The following is a 19,578-nucleotide window of genomic DNA, read 5'->3' as shown; positions in this document are numbered from 1 at the left end:
GGAACAGAGAGAGGAAGAAAGGAAAAGAGTAAGGAAGAAAGGAAAAGAGGGAGGAACAGAGAGAGGGAGAAAGAAAAAGAAGAAGGAAGAGAAGACGGAACAGAGAGAGGAAGAAAGGAAAAGAGGAAGGAAAGGAAGGAAGAGAGGAAGGAACAGAGAGAGGAAGAAAGGAAGGAACAGAGAGAGGGAGAAAGGAAAAGAGGAAGGAAGGAAGCAAGGAAGGAAAAAAGGAAGGGACAGAGAAGGAAAAAGGAAAAGAGGAAGGAAGAAAGGAAAGAAGGAAGAGAGGAAGGAACGGAGAGAGGGAGAAAGGAAAAGAGGAAGGAAGGGAAGAAGGAAGAGAGGGAGAAAGGAAAAAGAGGAAGGAAGGGAAGAAGAAAGAGAGGAAGGAACAGAGAGAGGGAGAAAGGAAGAGAGGAAGGAACAGAGAGAGGAAGAAAGGAAGAGAGGAAGGAACATAGAGAGGGAGAAATGAAAAGAGGAAGGAAAGAAGCAAGGGACAGAGAAGGAAAAAGGAAAAGAGGAAGTAAGAAAGGAAGGGAAGAAGGAAGAGAGGAAGGAACGGAGAGAGGGAGAAAGGAAAAGAGGAAGGAAGAGAGGGAGAAAGGAAAAAGAAGAAGGAAGGGAGGAAGGAACAGGAAGAGGGAGAAAGGAAAAGAGGAAGGAAGGGAAGAAGCAAGAAAGGAAGGAAGGATGAAAGGGTAAATAGAACGAAGGAAAGAAGAATAGAATGAAGCGAGAGGGCAGAGAAACGGATGGAAGGAGGGAAGAATAGAAGGAAGACCCTGCAAAAAGAAGGAAGAGAGGAAGGGAGAAGGAAAGGAAGTACATATAGTACATTATTGGCTTTAGGATCATTTCTATGCTTTTCTTTTTTTTTTACTTCCATCACTTTAGGAAGGTGAAATCACCACCACAATCTATGAACAGTCCATGTTCTGGATCCCCTCTGAGAATCCTATAGAGGACACAGATTTCCTGAAGAATTCCAAAATACTGGAGCTCTGTCACAATAAGTCACTGCACTGGATCTTCCCTTCTTCTCCATCAGGTAAAATTAGACTTTAGAGGACAGATTAATAGACTCAGTCAATGTATAGATCCGCTGGGCGGCTGTGGGGAGTCTGGGGGATTAACAATATGGCCGCCATTTCAGCAACATGTCACATTCATACACTCCCATATTGCTTCCATTACTGTTTGGCAGGTGGTTTCCGACAACTTGTGTGTCCATACTGGTTGTCACTCATCTTTCCTAGAAACAGATGTAAATAGATAGAATTTGTAGAAACATTGCACAAAGCCGGCAGCTGTGCGAGCAGGACATGGTCAACCTTAGGGTACTTTCACACTAGCGTTGTTCGGATCCTGCAGGCAGTTCCGGAAATCTGTATGCAAATGAAAACCATTTGTAGATGGATCCAGATGCGGATCTGTCTCACAAATGCATTGCAATACCGGATCCGTCTCTCCGGTGTCATCTGGAAAAACGGATCCGGTATTTTTATTTTTTTACATTTTTACAGGTCTGCGCATGCGCAGACCGGAAGACCGGATCCGTCAATGCAACAATTCTGGCAAGTGTTCAGGATTTTTAGCCATCCAAATACCATTAAAGGACTGAACTTATGCATCCTGAACATTCAGAATGCATTAGGATAAAACTGATCATTTTTTTCCGGTATTGAGCCCCTAGGACGGAACTCAATACTGGAAAATTTTGATGCAAGTGTGAAAGTACCCTAAGTGAAAACGAGAATGCCTCCATTTACTGACAGGAAGCAGATACATTGAAAATAAATATAAAAAAAAAATGAATACACAAAATAAATTACTAAGTTGTAGAACTTCATTATATAATAATTAAACCTAATTTACATAAAACCAATTGAGACTGGAAAAGGGCCTGCTGAAAAGAACCCACCATGACCTGGAATATGGGGGATGATTTTCCCCTTAATTCTATGTTTTGACATGAATGCTGACTGTTTCCATTATACAGGCGGTATATAATAACTGGAAAAGCAGCCGCATCATGTAACGAGCGCATACACGAAGAGAATACCTCCACCAGATTACTAATTATAGCTAATTATTAAAACCATCAAAGCCGCATGCGTCCTGCTGATGTAGACGATCCAATTAGGTCTTATTCATGGAAAATACAACCTTTTGTTTATTACAACCGGTGACTATTTTAATGGCTGTCACAGAGGAGACGGCGCCTGTGTCATTACCTGTACGATCGGAGCCCTGGATTTACATAGAACAAAGTGCGAGACATTTTCGGCATATAGAATGTGTCGGCAGATAAGAACCGTTTGGCCCATCTAGTCTGCCCAATATACTGAATACTATGGATAGCCCCCGGCCCTATCTTATATGAAGGATGGCCTTATGCCTATCCCATGCATGCTTAAACTCCTCCACTGTATTTGCAGCTACCACTTCTGCAGGAAGGCTATTCCCTGCATCCACTACTCTCTCAGTAAAGTAATACTTCCTGATATTACTTTTAAACCTTTGCCCCTCTAATTTAAAACTATGTCCTCTTGTAGCAGTTTTTCTTCTTTTAAATATGCTCTCCTCCTTTACCTTGTTGATTCCCTTTATGTATTTAGCAGTTTCTCTCATATCCCCTCTGTCTCGTCTTTCTTCCAAGCGATACATGTTAAGGGAGCATTCACACGACCGTGTTGGTTTTGCGGTCCGTAAATCACGGATCCGTGTGTTCCGTATGTCTTCAGTTATCTTTCCTTTTCAGTTCCGCAAGTCCGTATAATACGGACGTGGTGCTTCCGTGTGTCATCCGTTATTCACGGTCCGCAAAAAAAAACGGATGGGTAATGAAATGGGGTTTCCTAGAATGTTTTCAGTCCAAGGGTCCGTTAAAAACGGATGACACACGGATGCATTTCCGTGTGCTATCCGTTTTTCACGGGCCCAATGACTTTCTATGGGGCCACGGACCGCGATTTGCGGCCAAGTATAGGACATGTTCTAAAACACACGGAACGGACACACGGAACAGACAGCACACGGATGAGAATAAAAGGCATACCGCAATTTTCACGGACCCATAGAAATGAATGGGTCCGTGCATTGTCCGTCAAAATTGCGGAACGGACACGGAAGAAAAACACGTTCGTGTGAATGCTCCCTAAGGTCCTTTAACCTTTCCTGGTAAGTTTTATCCTGCAATCCATGGCCCAGTTTAGTAGCTCTTCTCTGAACTCTCTCCAAAGTATCTGCTTTGCGGCAATTTGTTTGGCTTTGATTTGCTCAACACTAATGGCCGTCCTTGCAGCTCCTTCATGGGTTGTCTTTTGCAAACTTGTGAAGAGTGAGCTCGAGTCACAGTCATTTATATTATTATGTATTTTATTTTTTTTATTTTATATTTTATGCACTTATATATAGCGCGACTTATATATAGGCTCACAATCTAAGTGCCCTATCAGTCTGTCTTTGGAGTGTGGGAGGAAACCGGAGAACCCGGAGGAAACCCACCCAAACACGGGGAGAACATACAAACTCCATGCAGATGTTGTCCTTGCACTACCAGGCACCAGTGCTAACCCCTGAGCCGCCGTGCTGCCAGGCATTTGGGCACTCCCTCTAGCATTGGTTTACACTCCACCTACAATGGTCCGGGGATTGTTCGCCCCCCACCTTTGTCCCATTCTTTTTCACCCTTTGTTTGGTAATATTGCCTATCCTATGATAAGGAAGTTACTTTCTTAGGTTCCTACCACTGCAGCCATCATGGGCCCCTCTTCTACACTGGCCCCAGGCTATCCTTTGCATCCCTGGTCTCAGATTTGGTAATTTTCCTGTGGGAGCTGAGATGGTGGCCATTCTAGCTGTCACCCAGCTTTCCCAGAGGCAGAAATGGCTGCACAGGATCTCTAAGGAATTCAGGATTTCTGACTTTATGGATTTTTCACTCTCAGGGAATTGTTATTTTTTTTCTCTTTCAAGCTCCTGAATTTCAAGATTTTGATGATGGAGAAGACGATGAGTCAGAAGCAGAACAACAAGTATTTTCACCTAAAGATCAAAGAGGCAAAAGGCAGAGCGGCAAACGTCAGTCCAGATCTCTGACCGAAGAGGACCTACCGGTCAATGACTATGTAAGTGCCATTATATCACCTGTCACCTACACAGGGAGGGGGAGCAGCCGCCGTGTGAAGGGGAAGAGTCAGCCCAGTGTCCTCTCATCTACAGAAAACACACAAAGTATCAGTGTCACCCAGGAAAGAAAGAAAGATAAATGATAGATAGATAGATAGATAGATAGATAGATAGATAGATAGATAGATAAATGATAGATAGGAGATAGATAGATAATAGATATATACATAATAGATAGATAAATGATAGATAGATAGATAGATAGATAGATACATAATAGATATATACATGATAGATAGATAGATAAATAAATGATAGATAGATAGATAATAGATATATACATGATAGATAGATAGATAGATAGATAGATAGATAGATAAATGATAGATAGATAATAGATAGATAGATAGATAGATAATAGATATATAGATGATAGATAGATAGATGGATAGATAGAGAGATAGATATAGATAGATAGATAAATAATAGATATATAAATGATAGATAGATAAATGATACATAGATAGATAGATAGATAGATAGATAATAGATATATAGATGATAGATAGATAGAGAGATAGATAAATGATAGATAGATGATAGATAGATAGATGATACATAGATAGATAAATGATAGATAGATAGATAGATAATAGATATAGAGGATATAGATAGATAGATAGATAGATAGATAGATAGATAGATATAATAGATAGATAGATAAATAATAGATATATAAATGATACATAGATAGATAGATAGATGATAGATAATAGATATATAGATGATAGATAGATAGATAGAGAGATAGATAAATGATAGATAGATAGATAGATAGATAGATAGATAGATGATAGATAGATAGATAGATGATAGATAGATAGATGGATAGATAGATAGATAGATGATAGATAGATCTCCTTCTGTACCAGTTTGTAACTAATCTTGTTTATGATTAGTGCAATTGTCTGTATTATGTATGTGCACCACTTATCATATGTACAGCGCTATGGAATGAATGGAGCTTTAATAATAAATAATAATAATAATAATAATAATAAATAATAATAATAGATAGATGATAGATTAATGATACATAGATAGATAGATAGATATGAGAGAAAGAAAGACAGAAAGAAAGGAGATAGAGAGATACATGATAGATAGATAGATCCTTGCTGCAGTTGGTACATTACATCATTGCTCCCGCTGTGATACTAAGGACACCTTGAATAAAATGTTAGGATGCGTTTAGGGCCCGGCTCCGCCGCCCTTCTGTACATGGAGCCCCTATGAGCTGCGTACAGCTGTGAGCAGCAGACGTTTTTCTGAACATCAATGTAAATAGTGAGCGCCGTCTCCCCTAATAGTCTTATTACGGAGCAGATCTGACGCGCCTTTGGAGTTGGAACATGTAGGAAAAAATTGCTAACAGGACTGATTTGCAACCTGGATAATTAGGGGAACAGTAGCATAAATGGATTAAAAAGAGAGTGGGTGAAAAGAGATTTGATGTATCCAGACTGCGGGCGACAAAAGGAGGAGGCTTTCATGTTGCGATAAGTAACCGTCAGCGCTCGCACTTTGATGAGCCCTTTATGTCTTTACTTGATAAAACACAAGGTGTTAAAAGGGAAAAGTTAGAGATAAAAAAGAGAAATGATAATAAAGTCCTGCGCTCGTCGTTCATTCGGTGCCCGGTGCCGTGCATCAAGCAACAACATGGTGACAGATGGGTGATCAATATTCATCATATATATGACACATGGAGATACCGCCACTGCTTATATCATTGTTACATCTTGGCACCAGTTTTTTTAGAGTTATCCTGGCAGATGTTTCAGAAAGTAGAATGTACACAGAGAGACGTCCCCCACTTCTGACACAGATGCCCCAACTGGATTTGGACTGACATTGTCCTTATGAAGCTTCTACGTGACAACAGCTTAGGTTGCCCTAATGGCTCTGTGACAAATCCAGGCTGTGTATAACGCTGGGGAATACGTTTTATTGTGAGCGCGGGGGAACGCACTGTGTGTATGTCTCTTTGTTTATCCTCCCATCCCTCATCCACACTTATCTGTTAAACTAATCAGCCGATTGTTGGACTCTGTGCCATGATGTTTGCCCTGTTAACTCGAAATGTGTATTGGGACAAATCAGACTCCTACAAAGTGGTTGATACCGGTTCTTTCTAGACTGCGGAGGGGGCTGGTTTATTTCTATAAAACTCAAATGCTTTGTGTTAATAAAGGTTCTTGTCATTCTGCTTACATCAAAATGAGTGCTGCCTGATTCTTGGGGTAATGGTAATAGCGTTTGGAATACGTTCCATTTGGGAAGCCATATCATTGACGGAGGTGCACAGTCGGGGTACTAGGGAGTCCGTCACAATTGGTGGCAAGGGGTGGGATGCTTCCCTGCACTTGGAACATCCAGATCACCACCAGGACATCGTCGGAGGAGGATCGATATAGCAGCCTGAAGTGAAGTACACTGAAGGACTTACTTGAGTACTGAGGAATCAGTGGAAGCTGCAAGACTAAGGCGTCTCACATCGCAAAACTCCTAGAGGGAGATCGTACCAGAGAGAGGATGAGTGCCCCGATCCAGGGGGGTGCTCAGGTCACGGAGATCTAGCGGGATATCCAGTGGAAGCTATCCCTGTATAGCACTCCACCTGACTCAGATACCATCACCAAGCTCATCTCGGAGGCTACCAACCTGAGACAGGCAGAGCTTCAACAAGCAGGAGACCGACAGACAGTGCCTGATGGAGGGAGAAGGAAGAAAATACCTTTTGACTCATTCCGACTCTTCCAGGACGGCCAGGAAGACATTGATGTGTACCTGGAGCTGTTTTAGATGCAGTGTGACATGCAGGGAGTAGAAGAGACTGACTGGATGAAGATCCTGATCAGTAAACTGCCCGGTCGGGCTTTGAACGCCCTCGAATCTACTCCTGCGGAAGACAGAAGGAACTATGAGCGGGCGAAGAAGAGGATCCTGGCCTGCTATAATATCAACCTGAAGCTCATCGATTAAAGTTTTGAGGGCTGCAGAAAGAAGCCGAGCAGCAGTATACAGAGCTAGCACACCAGATGGCCCGAGCCATGGATGCCTGGTTTGCGGGAAGCTGCCCAGCTCATCCTGATGGAGCAGCTATACGACCAGTTGCCAGTCGAAGTTAGGGATTGGGTGAAGGACCGAAGACCGCTTAACATCAATGAAGCTGCAGTCCTGGCAGATCAGTATATTGATACCAGGAGACCCCATCAACCTGAAGCTTGACCAGTCAGCAGACCCTTTCAGGTGGTGATACCTCGTCCCCCAGTAACAACAAACCGTCCACCGCCCTCGTACCCTCCTCCTCGGGCAGCGCCTGCAACCCTTCTCCGATCAGATGGGAGAAGATGCTATACATGCAATAAGGTGGGACACATGCGGGGCAACTGCCCCCGAAATCGCCCACGGTCTCCGCAGTGGAACTAAGCTACAGCTGGACCCCAGTGAGCAGCAGCCCATTTTGTAGAGGAGTCCCCGGTAATGATGGTAGGAAGATGGGTTGCGGAGGAGTTTGAGGTGCTCCACGAAGTGGAACCTGTGCAGGCAGTCGCTCTAGATAACCGCCAACACCATAGGCAGATGGTGAAAGTGAATGGACGCCCCACTCAAGGGCTCCGGGACAGTGGAGCCACCATCACACTAGTACAGCCGCGGATGGTGAGATCTGAGGACCATACAGGACGGGCCTTTGCAGTACGAGTAGCAGGGGGAAAAAATCATCAGAATTTTGCCCGCCCTAGTATACCTGGACTGGGGAGCCAATAACCATGAACTAGAGGTCGGGGTGATGAAGAATATCCCTGCAGACGTCCTGCTCAGAAAAGATCTGGGGAATTTGACTTCATCTTTCCTAGCAGAGTCCTCATCCGAGGCATATCCGGTGACCACCCGGCAGCAGTCCAGACAGGCGAGCTCTACATTCGATGATGGGACCTAGGTAAGCCCAGTTCTTACGACCCCTGACTCAATTTCCCCAACATTGTCCTGGGTTGCCCCAGCCCAATTCGCCCAGGAAACTATGACCGACCCCTCATTGACCAAGTATAGAGAGAGAGCGGGGTTGGACCCCAGGGTGTTTGGAGAGGACCGTTTTCAGTGGGATGGGGGGCTACTGTACAGGGTTACTGAGGACAAGGGATCTCACCATCTACCGAAGCACCAGTTAGTGGCACCCCGGCAACATAGGCCCCAGCTTCTTAGCGTTGTCCATGACATTCCCTTAGCAGGGCACCTTGGAGTTACTAAAACCCATGCCCGCCTGACCAAATTATTCTTTTGGTCCAGGATCACCGAGGATGTTCGACAATACTGTCGGTCATGCAACAGTTGTCAGTGGGTGGGCAAGAAGGGTGACCATTCCAGAGCTTCCTTGTATCCTATGCCCATCATTTCTGAACCGTTTAGTCGCATTGCAGTTGACCTGGTTGGACCACTTCCCCGTCCCAGTCCCTCTGGAAAGAGGTATATATTGATGGTCATGGACTATGCCATCCGTTACCTGGAGGTGATTCCGTTGGCCAATATCCATGCAGAGACAGTGGCTAATGCCCTACTCAGGATTTTTGCTTGGTTGGGATTTCCTAGAGAGATTATCTCAGACCAGGGTCTCACTTTACCGCTGAACTGACCCAGCAGATCTGGAAGCTGTATGGGATTGACCCCCGTTACAGCTCTCCATACCACCCCCAGATGAACAGACTGTGTGAGAGGTTCAATGGAACACTAAAGCAGCTGCTTTGTACATTCGCTACCTCTCACAAAGATTGGGAGAAACTCCTGCCGTACCTCCTGTTTGCTTACCGGGAGGTACCACAGGAGTCCGCTGGATTTTCTCCATTTGAGTTTTTATATTGAAGAAGTGTGAGGGGACCCCTAGACTTATCGAGAACCCACTGGGAAGGAGGGGAAGGGGGTCAGGACACATCAGTGATAGCCTATGTTTTAGCATTGAGGGACCGGCTGAAAGAGCTCACTGAGATGGTCAGTGATAATCTTCAGCACGCACAGGGTCAGCAGAAGCGGTGGTACAATCGGACCGCCCGGAACCGCACTCTGCTTGTTGGGCAAAAGGTTCTTGCCCTCAAGCCAACCAAGACGGATAAGCTGCAAGCTGCTTGTGAGGGACCTTACAAGGTAGTGAAGCAGCTTTGCGACACTACCTACCACGTAGCTAAATGTTCGGATGAAAGAGTCCAGCCTTTCATGTGAATATGCTCAAAGCGTACGAGTAAAGGTCAGAAGATGTAGCAGCCATTTGTGCTCCGTCCGGGGATGACTCAGAGAGCTGGACTCTCCGATGAACTGAAGGACATGTTGGTCTGTTATCCCACCTCTGACACTTTAGAACAGACTAGGACCCTAGCTGTCAGACTAGACCGACGTATAAGGGAAAGACGGCGAGAACTTTTGACTTTTCCACAGGTAGTGGTCAAACCGGATTCTTCACCCTTGAGAGTCAAGTTGGAAAGTAACCCAGAAGAACCCATGCAACACAAAGGAAAGTTTACAAAAAGCTCATATTAGACCTTCGGTTTCCCCTATAGGGGCAGGATTTTTCTTTGTTGAAAAAAAAAGATGGTGGATTAAGACCTTGTATTGATTATCAAGAGTTAAACAAAATTACTATCAAAAATCAATACCCTTTGCCGTTGATTCCAGACCTGTTTAATCAGGTCCTTGGAGCCCCAATGGTTCACTAAACTTGACCTCAGGTGAGCATATAATCTTATTCGTCTCAAGGAGGGGGATGAGTGGAAAACTTCTTTTAATACCCCTGATGGGCATTATGAATATTTAGTATGGTTTAAGCCAGTGGTGCCCAACCTACGGCCCGCGGGCCAAATGCGGCCCGCGAAGCCGTGTCATGCGGCCCGCGCAGTGACCGGACTTTATCAGCGCACTAGCGCAGGACGTGCTGCGAACAGCACAGGCAGCAAAGCGATGCTGCCTGTGCCTGCAATCTCCCCGCCCAGCCCCGCCTCCTAGCTGATTTATTCACTGCACTTGCCTCTGTGAAATTGAAGAGAAGCGCCGTAATCTCGCACAGGCGCACTGGCAGAGGCATCGAAGTGCGCATGCACCGTCTTCCTGGCCTCTGCCAGTGCGCCCGTGCGAGATTATGGCGCTTCTCTTCAATTTCACAGAGGCAAGTACAGTTAATAAATGAGCTAGGAAGCGGCTCTGGGTGGGGCGGATATCTGTGGAGGACACTGAAGGGGGGGATCTGTGGAGGACACTGAAAGGGGGGATCTGTGGACGACACTGAAGGGGGGGCTGTGGACGACACTGAAGGGGGGGTCTGTGGATGACACTGAAGGGGGGGGTCTGTGGACGACACTGAAGGGGGGTCTGTGGACGACACTGAAAGGGGGGATCTGTGGACGACACTGAAGGGGGGATCTGTGGACGACACTGAAGGGGGGATCTGTGGAGGACACTGAAGGGGGGGTCCTTGGACAACACTGAAGGGGGATCTGTGGACGACACTGAAGGGGGGTCTGTGGACGACACTGAAGGGGGGTCTGTGGACGACACTGAAGGGGGGATCTGTGGACGACACTGAAGGGGGGATCTGTGGACGACACTGAAGGGGGGGCTGTGGACGACACTGAAGGGGGGGTCTGTGGACGACACTGAAGGGGGGGTCTGTGGACGACACTGAAGGGGGGTCTGTGGACAACACTGAAAGGGGGGATCTGTGGACGACACTGAAGGGGGGATCTGTGGACGACACTGAAGGGGGGATCTGTGGAGGACACTGAAGGGGGGGTCCTTGGACAACACTGAAGGGGGGATCTGTGGACGACACTGAAGGGGGGTCTGTGGACGACACTGAAGGGGGGTCTGTGGACGACACTGAAGGGGGGATCTGTGGACGACACTGAAGGGGGGATCTGTGGACGACACTGAAGGGGGGATCTGTGGACGACACTGAAGGGGGGATCTGTGGACGACACTGAAGGGGGGATCTGTGGACGACACTGAAGGGGGGTCTGTGGACGACACTGAAGGGGGGATCTGTGGACGACACTGAAGGGGATCTGTGGACGATACTGAAAGGGGGGGTCTGTGGACGATACTGAAGGGGGGGATCTATTGGATGACACTTAGGGGGATGTTCGGGTGGGAGGTCCTGGAAGGGTGTTTGGGTGGGAGGTCCGATAGGTATGTGGGGGTGGGAGATCCGGGAGGGGGGGCCCATAAATTTGTTTGCTATGGGGCCCAGTCATTTCTAGCTACGCCCCTGATTGTTAAGATTGGGCGGGCACTGGAGCGATAGAGCGCCCTGCTGTAGGAGAAGCCGGCGGGAGATAAAAGGAGGAGGGGCCAGCTCCTGGTGGTGTCGGGCACACGGCGCAAGCATGGCGGTGGAGGATCTGACTGAAGCCTAAAGACCAGACATCAAGGTAGACCTGCAGAAGAAGGTGACAGCCCAGTATGTGATGTATACATGAATGTAATGTATGTAGTGCAGTGTGTGATCATCACATACTGCACTTCATACATTACACACATGTATACATCACATGCCCCCTCACAGTAATAATGCCAAGATATGTGCCCTCTTCACAGACTTAATGCTCACACATGCCCGCTCACAGTAGTTATGCCCAGATATATGCCCCCTCACAGTAATAATGCCAAGATATGTGCTCTCTTCACAGATGTAATGCTCACACATGCCCCCTCACAGTAGTTATGCCCAGATATGTGCCCTCTTCACAGTAGTTATGCCCTGATATGTGCCCTCCTCACAGTAGTTATGCCCAGATATGTGCCCTTTTCACAGTAGTTATGCCCTGATATGTGCCCTCCTCACAGTAGTTATGCCCTGATATGTGCCCTCCTCACAGTAGTTATGCCCTGATATGTGCCCTCCTCACAGTAGTTATGCCCAGATATGTGCCCCCTCACAGTAGTTATGCCAGATATGTGCCCTCTTCACAGTAGTAATGCCCACTTGTGCCACCTCACAGTAGTTATGCCCTGATATGTACCCTCCTCACAGTAGTTATGCCCTGATATGTACCCTCCTCACAGTAGTTATGCCCAGATAATTCCCCCTCACAGTAGTTATGCCAGATATGTGCCCTCTTCACAGTAGTAATGCTCACACGTGCCCCCTCATAGCATTTGCATTTCTTTCTGGCAAAGCTACCTGGTTCCGGCCCGCGAAATTTATACCAAGTCTAGTGCGGCCCTCAGACGAAAAATGGTTGGGCACCACTGGTTTAAGCAATGCCCCAGTGATTTTCCAGAATTTTGAAAATGATATTTTAAGGCAAAATTTATTGGAAAATTCTTGATTATTTATTTAGACTATATTTTAATTTATTCACCTGGGATTCTCATGTTAGCCACACTAGACAGGTACTACAGGTTCTTCGAGAAAACCAACTATTTGCTAAAGGTGAAAAATGTATATTTGGTGTACGGGAAATGTTTTTGGGGTATGTTCTCACTCCCCAATCCTTTAAGATGGATCCAGGGAAGGTGCAGGCGATTCTAGAATGGGTGAGGCCCTCTCTAAAAGCGTTACAATGTTTTGGGGGTTTTTCCAATTATTGGTTGTCGTTAAGCCTCTCACTGACCTAACTAGAAAGGGAGCGGATTTAGTGAATTGGTCTCCCGAAGCCACTAATGCTTTTGAAACTCTCAAGAGATGTTTTGTTAATGCTCCTATTTTAGTCCAACCTGACCAAGGGAAGCCTTTTGTGGTCAAGGTCGACGCCTCAGAGGATGGGGTATGAACGGTACTCTCCCAGGGGTTATCAACTTTCACGAACTTGATACCGTGCACATTTTTCTCTCGTAAGTTCTCTCCCACTGAGAGAAATTATGATATTGGGAACCGAGAATTGCTTGCTACTAAGTGGGCCTTTGAGGAGTGGAGGGGGCCCTACATCGTGTTACAGTTCTTACTGACCATACAAAATCTCATGTTTTTGGAGTCTGCAAAATGTTTAAATCCCAGGCAGGCTACATGGGCATTGTTATTTACATGTTTTAATTTCTGTATTACTTTCAGGCCAGGAAGTAAAAATTTTAAAGCTGATGCCCTGTCCCGAAGTTTCTGTGCTTTCCAACCTCCTGACACTCCACCTGAACCTATGTTGCCGGCAGGAGTCATTGTGGCTTTGGTCTCCGCTGATTTGACGCTGATTCTGCGGAACAACACTTGGCTCAAGTACAATCTCCTAGTGATAAATTATTTGTCCCTAGTCATTTATGTCTCCGACTGTTGGATGAGTGCCACAACTCTGTTTTTAGTGGACATCCAGGTATTTATGCCACCAAACTTATTTCCAGGTTTTATTGGTGGCTTTCCTTGTCTAGAGATGTCCACTCATATGTGTCCGCATGTGAGGTTTGTGCCAGGTTCAAGACTCTTAGGTCCCGTCCTGTGGGTGAGTTACGACCACTGCCCATCCTGAATAGACCGTGGTCCCATATTTCGATGGATTTCATCACCGACTTACCGGTTTCTGAGGGTAAGTCAGTTGTGTGGGTGGTGGTGGACAGATTTAGTAAAATGGTACACTTCATCCCTCAAAATTGCCTAATGCCAAGACTCTGGCTTCCCTGTTTGTTGATCATGTGTTATATGTTTACAAAGAATCCCAGAGAATGTGGTTTCGGTTAGAGGTGTCCAATTTGTTTCAAGGTTTTGGAGGGCTTTTTGTCGTAAATGTAACATCTCTTGGTCTTTTTCTTCGGCCTTTCATCCAGAAACCAACGGTCAAACTGAACGTTTGAACCAGTCTCTAGAGCAGTATCTGAGGTGCTATGTCTCTGATAACCAACAGCTGTGGGTGAATTTGCCATTAACAACCAGGTGAATTCATCTACTGGTATGTCTCCTTTTTAATGTAATCTTGGTTTTTATCCGCGATTTAGTTCATTTTCGCCGTCCTCTTCGCAAATTCCAGAGGCTGATATAATCGCTAGAGAACTGTGCACAGTCTGGGCCCAGGTTCAGTCGAACCTGAGAAAAGCCCAGGAGATTCAGAAAAGTAACACAGTTCGAAGAGTAGATTTTGGGTTGGGTGATAAAGTGTGGTTGTCCACCAATAATTTGTCTTTGAAGGTACCTTCGAATAAGGTTGCGCCACAGTTCATTGGGCCTTATGAGATTGTGGGCATTATCAATCCTGTATCTTTTAAGTTAAGATTACCCGACTCCTTTCGTATCTATAATGCTTTTCACAAGTCTTTACTTAAAAGGTATGTGTTGCCTGTATCCTCTTCACAGGAAGCTCCACCACCAGTGGAGGTGGCTGGTCAACCAGAATTCGAGATTTCTAGGATTATTGATGCGAGAAAGGTCCGGAACTCTCTGCAATATTTGGTCCATTGGTCCTGAGGAGATGTCTTCGGTGACAGCTAGTAAGATGCATGCTGCGAGGCTGGTGAGAAGGTTCGATCTCAGTGGATCCAGTGGCCCCTGGTGGAAGGGGGGGTACTGTAACGGGGAGCCGGCAACACGCTTCCTACTTGCGGCGCCGCCCGCATCCTGCATCTGTGCAGGAGTGAGGACACGACCTGCGTCCTCGTCTCCATGGGTACCAGGGGGTGGGGAGGACCCGGCCGCGCACGCCTCCTCAGCGTGACCCGCATCCTCCTAGCTGAAAGAGGTACAGAGCGCCGATCACAATTTATTGGCGCTCAGATGGTTTGGGCTGCAATTTATCGTCTCTCAGATGGTTTGGGCTGGACTTGGGTCACATGACGCTGGCCACGTCATGTGACCCACTTGTTCTGCTATTTAAACAGGCAGCCTGCTGGCCACAGGTTGCCTGTGGTTGGTCTTGCTACCCTCACCAGCATTCTCGTATTGTGCCTTCTGTGTGTTTTGGACCTCGGCTCTGTTTTTTACCTCGACCTTGTGACCTCCCTAGAATTGATGTGACCTCTTGGCTTCAGACTCCGGATTGTGTTTTGACTTCATTATCGGATTGCTCCCTGTGTACCTGCGTGACCTCTTGGCTTTGACTTTGGCTTGTCTGACTCTGTTACGGTACCTCTGTTATCTTCTTAGGCCCCTGCACATATCTAAGCGAGGGACTGCCGCTAAGTTGCAAGCCGTCGGTTAGGACGGGCCATGCAAGTACGCAGGGACAGAGGTGGGGTGGAGTTTAGGGCTGCACTTATCCCTACCCTCTGTCGTGACAATACCAGCATGGTCCATATCACTATACACAGGAAGATGTATAACTTATACCAGCTGTACATATATAATTATATACAGGAGATACCCAGGTTATACCAGCATGCTCCATATCACTATATACAAGAGGATGTATAACTTATACCAGCTGTACATATATAATTATATACAGAAGATGCCCAGGTTATACCAGCATGGTCCATATCACTATATACAAGAAGATGTATAACTTATACCAGCTGTACATATATAATTATATACAGGAGATGCCCAGGTTATACCAGCATGGTCCATATCCCTATATACAAGAAGATGTATAACTTAAACCAGCTGTTCATATATAATTATATACAGGAGATGTCCAGGTTATACCAGCATGGTCCATATCACTATATACAGAAGATGTATAACTTATACCAGCTGTACATATATAATTATATACAGGAGATGCCCAGGTTATACCAGCATGCTCCATATCACTATATACAAGAAGATGTATAACTTAAACCAGCTGTACATGTATAATTATATACAGGAGATGCCCAGGTTATACCAGCATGCTCCATATCACTATATACAAGAAGATGTATAACTTATACCAGCTGTACATATATAATTATATACAGGAGATACCCAGGTTATACCAGCACGGTCCATATCACTATATACAAGAAGATGTGTAACTTATTCCAGCTGTACATATATAATTATATACAGGAGATGCCCAGGTTATACCAGCATGCTCCATATCACTATATACAAGAAGATGTATAACTTATACCAGCTGTACATATATAATTATATACAGGAGATACCCAGGTTATACCAGCTGCACACATATAATTATATACAGGAGATACCCAGGTTATACCAGCATGCTCCATATCCCTATATACAAGAAGATGTGTAACTTATACCAGCTGTACATATATAATTATATACAGGAGATGCCCAGGTTATACCAGCATGCTCCATATCACTATATACAAGAGGATGTATAACTTATACCAGCTGTACACATATAATTATATACAGGAGATACCCAGGTTGTACCAGAATTACTTTCATGTCCTGATTTTCTTTTAAGTTAAAATAACAAAAAAGTTAAGTAAATCAGACAAGTGAAGTTTTTTAATAGTTCTGCTGAATTATCTGAAGTTTTTTCTCCTCGTTAATCTTAAAGAAGGTTGTGTGATGATGACAGAGCTCACGTTTTCTTTCGTCTTCCTGTAAACTCATATAGGTTACTCTCCTTACATCTACATGGAAGGCGGCACAAAGCCACCGTAGCCTTTATGTATGTGGCAGGTAGGACTTTGATGAAGCTCTGATTTCACATCTCAACCTCCAGAAGCAGCAAGGACAACAAAGCAGATGAATCACACCTCGTTTCTTCATTTCAGTCTGTTCTCTAAAGTGTTAGTCTAATTAAAACACAGCTAGCCCCCCCCCCCCCCTTGATATATCAGGAGAATGATACAATGTATCAATGCAATGAATGGACAAACAATGAAGTCTTCATAACAAGAACATGGCAATTGCTTTTTAATCCTCCATTTATTAAAGTGGTTTTCCAAGATTAGGATATTGATAGTCTATCCTCAAGATATGTCATCAGTATCAGATTGGAGGGTGTCCGACACCAGGCACCATTGCCGATCTGCTGTTTGAGGAGTCTGCAGCACTACCTAGGCCGGTGACATCACATTCATTGGTTATATGGCCTAGGTGTAGATCAGTCTTATTCAAGTGATTTGGCCTAGGCTGCAGTACACACTGATTCTATTATACCTTGTACCTCACATATCAGTACACTGCTGTATATACTATGTACAGTCCTGATCAAAAGTTTAAGACCACTTGAAAAATGGAAAAAAATCCTATATAGCATGGCTGGATCTCAACAAGGTTCCAAATAGAGCTACAACATGCAACAAGAAGAAATGGGAGTGAGACAAAACATTTTTTGAGCATTTAATTTAATGAAAACAACGAATAAACTGAAACAGGCTGTTTTTCAGCTGATCAAAAGTTTAGGACCACACAGTTTTTTGTTTTTGAAGCCCTTCCGTCTCAGATGCCGTCTGATGGTTATGGGGCTGCAGTCTGCACCAGTAAGGGCCTTTATTTGGGTCGAGGATCATCCAGTGTCTTGACGGACAGCCAATTGGATCCTCCGGCTCAGTGCTGGTGATTTTTTTTGGGGTCTTCCACTTGACTTTTTTGTTCCATAACCCTCAGGATCATTTAAGAAATTCCAAATGACTGTCTTACTGCGTCCCACCTCAGCAGCGATGGCGCGCTGTGAGAGACCCTGCTTTTGCAGTTCAACAACCCGACCACGTTCAAAAAGGGAGATTTTTTTTGCCTTTGCCAACACAACATGTGACTACCTGACAGAAAATGACAATGAATCCACATCTTTGCACAGATTTGGCCTTTTAAAGGGACGTGGTCCTAAACTTTTGATCAGCTGAAAAACAGCCTGTTTCAGTTTATTCGTTGTTTTCATTAAATTGAATGCTCAAAAAATGTTTTGTCTCACTCCCATTTCTTCTTGCTGCATGTTGAAGCTCTACTTGGAACCTTGTTAAGATCCAGCCATGCTAAATAGGATTTTTTGCTATTTTTTAAGTGGTCTTAAACTTTTGATCAGGACTGTATCTGTACACACTGCATCTATTATACCTCGTACAGATATACAGTGGGATGCGAAAGTTTGGGCAACCTTGTTAATCTCAATGATTTTCCTGTATAAATCGTTTGTTGTTACAATAAAAAATGTCAGTTAAATCTATCATATAGGAGACACACACAGTGATATCTGAGAAGTGAAATGAAGTTTATTGGATTTACAGAAAGTGCTATAATTGTTTAAACACAATCAGGCCGGTGCTACATGTGGTCTCTGTTGTTGTCATTTTATTGATTCCAAAACCTTTAGAACTAATTATTGGAACTCAGATTGGCTTGGTAAGCTCAGCGACCCCTGACCTACATACACAGGTGAATCCAATTATGAGAGAGAGTATTTAAGGGGGTCAATTGTAAGTTTCCCTCCCCTTTAATTTTCTCTGAAGAGCAGCAACATGGGGGTCTCAAAACAACTCTCCAATGACCTGAAGACACAGATTGTTCACCATCATGGTTTAGGGGAAGGATACAAAAAGCTCTCAGAGATTTCAGGAACATATTGAGGAAATGGAAGACCACAGGCTCAGCTCAAGTTAAGGCTCGAAGTGGCAGACCAAGAAAAATCTCGGATAGACAGAAGCGACGAATGGTGAGAAGAGTCAGAGTCAACCCACAGACCAGCACCAAAGACCTACAACATCATCTTGCTGCAGATGGAGTCACTGTGCATCGTTCAACCATTCGGCGCACTTTACACAAGGAGATGCTGTATGCGAGAGCGATGCAGAGGAAGCCTTTTCTCCGCCGCTTGAGGTGGGCTAAAGCACATTTGGACAAGCCAGCTTCATTTTGGAATAAGGTGCTGTGGACTGATGAAACTAAAATTTAGTTATTTGGCCATAACAAGGGGTGTTATGCATGGAGGAAAAAGAACACAGCATTCCAAGAAAAACACCTGCTACCTACAGTAAAATATGGTGGTGGTTCCATCATGCTGTGGGGCTGTGTGGCCAGTGCAGGGACTGGGAATCTTGTCAAAGTTGAGGGACGCATGGAGTCCACTCAGTATCAGCAGATTCTGGAGACCAATGTCCAGGAATCAGTGACAAAGCTGAAGCTGCGCTGGGGCTGGATCTCTCAACAAGACAACGACCCTAAACACTGCTCAAAATCCACTAAGGCATTTATGCAGAGGAACAAGTACAACGTTCTGGAATGGCCATCTCAGTCCCCAGACCTGAATATAATTGAAAATCTGTGGTGTGACTTAAAGAGAGCTGTCCATGCTCGGAAGCCATCAAACCTGAATGACCTAAAGAGGAATGGTCCAAAATACCTTCAACCAGAATCCAGACTCTCATTGGAACCTACAGGAAGCGTTTAGAGGCTGTAATTTCTGCAAAAGGAGGATCTACTAAATATTGATTTCATTTCTTTTTTGTGGTGCCCAAATTTATGCACCTGCCTAATTTTGTTTAAACAATTATAGCACTTTCTGTAAATCCAATAAACTTCATTTCATTTCTCAAATATCACTGTGTGTGTCTCCTATATGATAGATTTAACTGACATCGTAA

At 44.9% G+C, this 19,578-nt stretch overlaps 1 protein-coding gene across 1 annotated transcript in view; it reads left to right on the top strand.

Moving 5' to 3' along the window:
- TNMD (tenomodulin) overlaps positions 1 to 19,578 on the top strand; it is a 124,830-nt gene that overhangs the window by 80,467 nt on the left and 24,785 nt on the right. The window contains exons 6-7 of the mRNA XM_044268624.1: positions 898 to 1,051; positions 3,982 to 4,133. Of these exons, the coding sequence (XP_044124559.1) occupies positions 898 to 1,051; positions 3,982 to 4,133 (306 nt within the window). The remainder of the gene's footprint in view (positions 1 to 897; positions 1,052 to 3,981; positions 4,134 to 19,578) is intronic.

The sequence above is a fragment of the Bufo gargarizans genome, chromosome 9 (assembly GCF_014858855.1).
Source record: "Bufo gargarizans isolate SCDJY-AF-19 chromosome 9, ASM1485885v1, whole genome shotgun sequence".
Taxonomy (NCBI): Eukaryota; Metazoa; Chordata; class Amphibia; order Anura; family Bufonidae; genus Bufo; species Bufo gargarizans.
The sequence above is the reverse complement of the archived record's forward strand: the minus strand, read 5'-3'. Positions and strand labels throughout refer to the sequence as shown.